General features: G+C 31.1%; 1 protein-coding gene across 1 annotated transcript in view; it reads right to left on the bottom strand.

Moving 5' to 3' along the window:
* The window catches only part of LOC106459650 (mRNA-capping enzyme-like), a 51,394-nt gene that overhangs the window by 27,068 nt on the left and 16,464 nt on the right, over positions 1-7,862 (bottom strand). Inside the window, exons 4-8 of the mRNA XM_013919286.2 lie at positions 6,877-6,980; positions 4,655-4,743; positions 3,389-3,464; positions 1,952-1,982; positions 751-859 (exon numbers count right to left, since the gene is read on the bottom strand). Of these exons, the coding sequence (XP_013774740.1) occupies positions 751-859; positions 1,952-1,982; positions 3,389-3,464; positions 4,655-4,743; positions 6,877-6,980 (409 nt within the window). The remainder of the gene's footprint in view (positions 1-750; positions 860-1,951; positions 1,983-3,388; positions 3,465-4,654; positions 4,744-6,876; positions 6,981-7,862) is intronic.

The following is a 7,862-nucleotide window of genomic DNA, read 5'->3' as shown; positions in this document are numbered from 1 at the left end:
TATTTAGGCCTATCTATGGCCTTCAAAAAGTTGACAACTTTGTAACGTCGAAACATGTACAGTCGTCAACTTTTTGAAGGCCATAGATAGGCCTAAATAAAATGTTTTTTAATTGTGTACCAGTTTAACATTGAATATTATTTATGATTTTAACTTATTTACTATGTTTAACTAATGTAATCTTTTTTTAAGTTTAGTTTTATACTTTTTATTTATCCTAACTGTTTATTATAAAAATTCTCTACCTATTTCTGATTTTCAGCTTTTGAGAAATTAACTTGATTTTACTTTTGCTATCTTTATGCAAAAAGTCAGTCAAGTAAAATTAAAATATTTTTTTGGTGCCACTTAGTAAAATTAAACTGTGATCAGTCGTTTGAAACTGTACCTATTTTTACAAAAACAGTAGGAGCATCTTTCAAAGTTATGGAAAGTAGGTGGACCAGTTCATAAAATACATTTATAATGGATAACCAACTGGAAGGTTTCTTTGTAGAAGACACTTTTGTGAATCTTCTTTGAGTTTGAAATCCATTTTACCAACAATAAAAGCAAAGTATTAGACAGCTCAACAGATTCATTTCATCCTCTCATTCAGAACAATGAACTTGTATATTTTTGAGATTCCCAAATGACTTATAAATAATTTGATCAATCAACTATTGTTGGTTTGAGAAGTAGTTGTTACTGTAATCACACATTTCAAGAACAAGGTTGTTTTGAGTACAGTACTGTTCCAAAGAATTTTACCAGTGCACCAAGATGGAAGTTGTGGTGGTGATGGAGTATCTGCTGGGTCTCCATAACGCCTAAAGAGTTCGTAGAGATAATCTGCTTTATAAATTCCTGGAGGTCTTGCCTACAACAAATACAAGAAATGCAAATTAAAAACTCTGTGCTTTATTTTTCAAGTTATTGGATGGGTAACAGAACCACAAATAAAAACAAAGTTAACATTGTGATAACAGACACCTCACTGCCGTAGAGCAAAAGTAACAAAGAACATTGTTATGTCTACAAAAGCAGCTTAAAATGTGTGTCAAAGTGTGCAGATTTAAATTATGAATATAAAGTTTGAATTTGAAGATCCATAAAAATATTTTGCATTTTCTCTAATTATTAAAAGTTGTGTCTATTACTATAAATTTTTTACCAATAGAAAAAAAAAAATAGTACAGAAATTAAAAAAATAATTAATTGTCAGATATCAACAAGATATGCAAAAAAAAGTTTTGTATCTCCACAAAACAAAACCTCTGAAATTATAACCACAGAAGTAACAGTGTAACAACTGTTTCTGGATTGGTCATCATTAATGTAGCATTGATAATCATTTAAAAAAATTCAATTCTTATGTATGCATCATTTTATAGGATGTATAATGTAGAGTAGAAACTAATTTTGTAGGTGAATTTGATGTACTGAGTGATAATAAGTCATTTACAGCAACAACACAAAGTGAAAGGTCCTGTCCTGTAAATGTTACAAAAGATTCACTATGAAACCTTTCTCAGAATACACATAACAAAAGTTAACAGCACTATTAAAATGCATGTATTTCTCAACAGCCCCACTTGACTGAAAAGATTATTTACTAACTCCTTAAATCCAAACGGACGTTACCAGCATCTGGCTGAAAATGTCAATATACTCATTGGATGGTGGCAGCGTCTGATAACATTTATGTTTCTTTGCCTGAAAATTAATCCAAACCAAGTTATTATTCACCTTTCATAAATAGACCAGAAGTCCTGTGAAGCAATGGCATTTTTTTGAATACAAATTTGAGATCAACAGCAGAATGCACAAAAAATTAGGGGTTTAAAGAGCTAAAGATCAACACGTTTAATAGTTATGTCAGTTCTAATAAAGTTTTACTTTAATTAATTTTCAATAACTTACGAAATTTGCAAAACAATAATGAAATTTCAGTAATTCTGAAGAAACTCACCTTGCTAAAATCTTGAACAGCAGCTTCCACACTGACAAAAACATTCAACAATCAGTATAAAAATTGTCACAACCATTTCAGAAATGGCAAAATAAAGCACTTCATGTAAGAAGGTTTAATTTTTTTTATTTTAGCAGATTGTACTAAACCATTTGATTAAGTTGACAATTTTCATTTTCAACTTTATATATGCATGTAAAGTAATCAGGATTTCAAAAATTCACAAATTCCACAAAATTTATGAAAGACGTGTATAAAAATGATTAAACCACTTAATCTTCAAAATAATTGCTCTACACGCTATTCATTGATCCAAATCTAACACATCATGATACATCTAATTATACATTTCTGATTGACAAGGATGTTACTTTCAAATGATGTATTTTATAACTAAGTTTTACATTTGTTGACAAATGTATGTACATTTGTTTTTATATTGCCATATATCACACGAGTTTAATTTATTTGGAGACATCTTTATAAATAACCTTTTCCCACAAACACTGCTTCTAATCTGTTTATTGTACACATCATAATCGAAAAAAACAGGGATGAGAATCGGTCAAGCTTAAAAAAAATTTGGAGGTTGATAGGAAGCACAGTCGAGTACATGATCGTCACCATTGTCTGGAGGGAGAAGGTAAGGAGGGTAGAATATCAGTTATTTTTTAACAGAAATCTAGTGCATTTTAACTTAATATTTATATCTTCAGGCAGAATCAATATTAATGTTAATATTATTGCTTCTATACTGTGATCTCATATATATGTGTGAATTAATAATAGTACAAAAAACACCAACTCTTCATAACAGGACATTATTTCGTTCACGAACATTATTATTTCAAGAAAAAGTCACGAGTTTGTTATGCCACATTTTCCACTTTCTCGCTGACATTTTAACATTCAAACATCACTACCATCAGAATTTCTCCTTGCAACCGCTGTCAATCCCCCTACATTGTGTGCATTTTCATCATCAACATGCATCATTGAAACAAAAGCAACAAAAATACACGTGCTAATTCTAACATGGTGCCGATCGACTGAGCAGACTTTCAAACTTTAATGTTTATCTGGGGCATATTTTCTGCAACATATGCAAGACAATTTCATTTGAAACCTTTCCTCATCAGATTTGCACGAATATCGTGAATGAAGAGTAGCATGTCTAAAAAAAAGCGGGAAACTGCCAATCAGTGGGAGATTCTCATCCATGTAAAAAGCAAAACAACCAGACCTTAATGTAAACCAGTCAAGGTTTCCATTTTGATGACCCAAAACTTTAACGGTTCTAAATTTTATCCAAACTTATTTTAAAGCATTAAATACAAAGATACTTCTCAGAAAATATTAATAAATTAACAAAATAAAACAACAGTGTTCCTTGTCTTAATAATACTGAACTCAAAAACAAACTGAATAAATTCTCACCTCCAAGAAAGATTCTCTACAAGATATGATACTATCAAGAAACCAGTCCTGTTAAACCCATGAGTGCAATGGACTCCTACATGAAAAATCAACCATCAGTATTAAATGTAATTTACTATATATATGCTCACCTTGAAAAGAAAGAAAAATGTCTTTGATTTTTCTTCCTTCATACCCAAAATAAACTTGATTTGAGATAAATCAAAAGTAATACATTGTTAAAACTTTTCCAGTGACTTTGTCTGTGGTGATGAATAACTAGTTGACAATGTTTCATTAAAATTACACTGCCTATTTTGCAATTATATAATAACTTCTACCAGATGTAAAAAAGGGACTGTTTGTTTGTAATTAAGCACAAAGCTACACAATGGGCTATCTATGCTCTGCCCATCACAGGTATTGAAACCCAGATTCTAGCATTTAAGTCCACAGACATACCACTGTACCACTGGGGAGCAAAAGAGACTGACATGTATTTAATGGTCAACTATTCTTACTTTGAACTCCTTCCTTCTGTAAATAAGTAGAAATAATTTGCTTGTGATGAAAAAAGATCCATCTTTTAAAAGTGCATGGGTCATAGGATTTCATATTTTTGTCTTTAATTGACTTTTTTTTTACACTAGATGTTTTCCTAACATCATGAATGAATCCACTTGTAATAGTTATAAAAAAAAAATTAGAAAATTTTCTCTTGAGGAATCACATTTAACTTATTGTCAAATTCAACCAGAGAAACTTTTGTACAAGAAATGGTGACCTCTTCCAAAAATTACTATTTCTGTGCTAAATTATGATTGCTCCATCAGAAACTATTTCAAGCTGGTTAACCATGAGAAGATTTTATAATAATACTTGAGCTCGTTAAAGTGACACACACTCAGAGTCTAAAAACAATAAAAATATTCATAGTTGGATATTATTTTAAGGTGTAATAAGCTTCCCTAAATATCATGGTTAAATTATATTACGACTCTTATTTCATTGCATATAAAATTTAATTTCTAAATAGCAAGAAACTTTTTCTTTCAAGCTACAGAAAACTTCATAATTCTCAAATACACAACCAGAAAGGAAAGACTAATTATTTCACTGACTTTTTATCCATACAAATTTTGGGTCATATAAAACAGAAATGGCCATTTCCTTGTTAATTGATAACTCTTAGAATTGCTACAACAAAACATTAAATGAAGAACAAGTTTCCACACTGTCAAAAATATTCCTAGTTATTGATTAACTTTTTATACTTCAGAAACTTACCAATGATATCCAATGGGTTTTTGGAAATGAAATTGTGACAGACCTGGATGAACGTCTCAGTTTGCTCCACTGATGGAGTTTCCCCATGCCTGGTGCACAAAAATAAAGAAAATTGTCAAATTTACACTTGTTCATAATAAATCATATACATTACCAATAATTCCTCTTCATTTATTTGTATAATGACATAATAACTTCTACCAGTTAATAACTTTAATTGGAAAACAAAAAACAGGAGGTTTTATTAAATTTTTACAAGCTTACATCCTGTCACTGGAAGATTTATGGTATTAGCTACAACTTGTTCCCAATCTTCAGTATGAAGAGTGAGATTCTGTCAACAGTAAAAAACGTCAGAGTAACTCTCAAACAACATGTCAAAGTAAGTACTATATAGTGCTGAGACACAACTCTACAGTAAATACCACACCATTATGAGACACAGCTGTACAGTAAATACCAAACCGTCATTCTGAGACACAACTGTACTGTAAATATTACATCATTATGAGACACAACTATACAGTAAATATCAAACCGTTCTGAGACATAACTACAGTAAATACCACATCATTATGAGACACGTGTCTTAGTGGTGTATAGTACTTATTTTGTCATCTTGTATGGTATTTACTGTAGAGTTAATTCTGCAGTAACCACCATATCCTGCTGAAACAAAACTCTGCAGTAAATACCATACAAGATGACAAAGTAAGTACTATACAGCACTAAGACACAACTCTGCAGTAGCCACCATATCCTGCTGAAACAAAACTCTACAGTAAATACCATACGAGATGACAAAGTAAGTACTATACAGCAATAAAACACAACTCTGCAGTAACCACCATATCCTGCTGAAACAAAACTCTACAGTAAATACCATACAAGATGACAAAATAAGTACTATACACCACTAAGAAACAACTCTGCAGTAACCACCATATCCTGCTGAAACAAAACTCTGCAATGAATACCATACTCTGTTGAGACACAACTCTGTAGTTAATACCCTACAATGTTGAGTCACAACTCTACAGTGAATACCCTACCTTGCTGAGACACAACTCTGTAGTTAATACCCTACCATGTTGAGTCACAACTCTGCTGTGAATATCCTACCGTGTTGGGATACAACTATATGGTGAATACCCTAGTGTGTTGAGACACAACTCTGTAATGAATACCCTAAACTTACTGAGACACAAACTCTGCAGTGAATACCCTACCATGTTGAGTCACAACTCTGCTGTGAATACCCTACCATGTTGAGATACAACAATATGGTGAATACCCTAGTGTGTTGAGACACAACTCTGTAATGAATACCCTAAACTTACTGAGACACAAACTCTGCAGTGAATACCCTACCGTGTTGTGACACAACTCTGCAGTGTCACTGATATTACCTTTAGTAAACAGCATATTAGAATTTTTTACATAAAAAATAGTTAACATGTTTTTGACCTTTTTTAACCCATCATACAAAACTTAAATGCACTTCATTGTCTGTTTAAACTTCATTAACTTAACTACAATAATAAAATGCTTGTATCTTTCAACTTTAATATGTACAAAAACCTTTATGGCTAAAACATATCGCATGTCTGACTTTAAGCATTTTGTTCTAATAAATGATTTATTGGTGTTTTATTCTTGACAGGAACTAAATAATAAGTGATTGAACATTGTGATAAAAACACCTGAAAGCATCAAGCTTCAGTTAAACTTGATTATATTTTTAATATATACCATTTAATGATTAACACAACCTACGTCACCTACGTAACATTACACAGATAATACTGTTGATCAAATAGTTACTTTCATATTGGTTTAGAGCTTTAGTATATTATTGTTTAAAAATATGTTTGTTTTATAATTATCAAGTAACCAAAGAGAAATTGTTGGATATGTCTTGTTCACAATAACCTAAGTGTGGCATAGTTTATGTGACCAAGTTAATGTGTTACTTTTTGGATGGAGTAGGACTGCCATCTAGTTATATAACATTAAATATTCAGATACATAAGCTGAAAACAAATGGATATTTAAAAAAGATATCTTTTAAAACACTGAAAAAAAAAATATTATATAATCACATATTAACTAAGCTCTAATGTATATAGGTACAAACTTATTTAAAAGGCATTACTTTATCTCACATCGGCTAATTAGTATTACTTCCTTATTTTGTGTGTATTTAAAGCATTATGGCTTACCCCCTGCATTGAAGCTTTAAGTACTTGATCCCTTCAGCTTCAATGTCTTTCTTGTCGTAGAAACGAGAGGTATTGGTCAAATCTATCCACAAGCCTAACTTTACCTGAAACAGTACAGGAGTAATTATTCAGTTGCTATTATTTTTTCAGTCATTATGAAAAGTATGAAAATCACTTGAAGTTTTTTTGTTTATGTTTTTAATAAAATATTTTTAGCTTGTTTCTTTTAAAAGAAACAGCTAGTTGTTGAAATTTCCATGTAGTTTTACATCAAACAGAAGTGAATTCAAGACATAACATTTAAATACCATACCAATAATCATAATAAACCAATATTCTACAGTATATTTTATACAAGTAAATGAAGAAAATTTGTCAAACCACATTTGTAGTCTAGTATATTTGTATTTTTTATCTCTCCAAGCATTAAAAACTTTACTACTACATTACTACTACTACTACTGTACTTCCAAATACAGGTTGATAAATGTACTACTGCTGCTACTGTACTTTCAAATATAGGTTGATAAACCCATTACTACTACTACTACTGTACTGCCAAATACAGGTTGCTAAACGTACTACTGCTGCTACTGTACTTTCAAATATAGGTTCATAAACACATTACTACTACTACTGAGTTGCCAAATACAGGTCGATAAACGTACTACTGCTGCTACTGTACTTTCAAATATAAGTTGATAAACCCATTACTACTAGTAGTACTGTACTACCAAATACAGGTTGCTAATCGTACTACTGCTGCTACTGTACTTTCAAATATAGGTTGATAAATTCATTACTACTACTACTACTGTCCTGCCAAATATAGGTTGATAAACCAACTATTGCTACTACTGTACTTCCAAATATAGGTTGATAAACCCATTACTACTACTACTACTGTACTGCAAAATAAAGGTTGATAAACCAACTATTGCTGCTACTGTACTGCTAAATACAGATTAATAAATCCATTACTGCTA

This window comes from Limulus polyphemus, unplaced genomic scaffold (assembly GCF_000517525.1).
Source record: "Limulus polyphemus unplaced genomic scaffold, Limulus_polyphemus-2.1.2 Scaffold643, whole genome shotgun sequence".
Lineage (NCBI taxonomy): Eukaryota > Metazoa > Arthropoda > Merostomata > Xiphosura > Limulidae > Limulus > Limulus polyphemus.
Note: the sequence above shows the minus strand (reverse complement) of the source record. Positions and strands in the feature narration are given on the sequence as shown.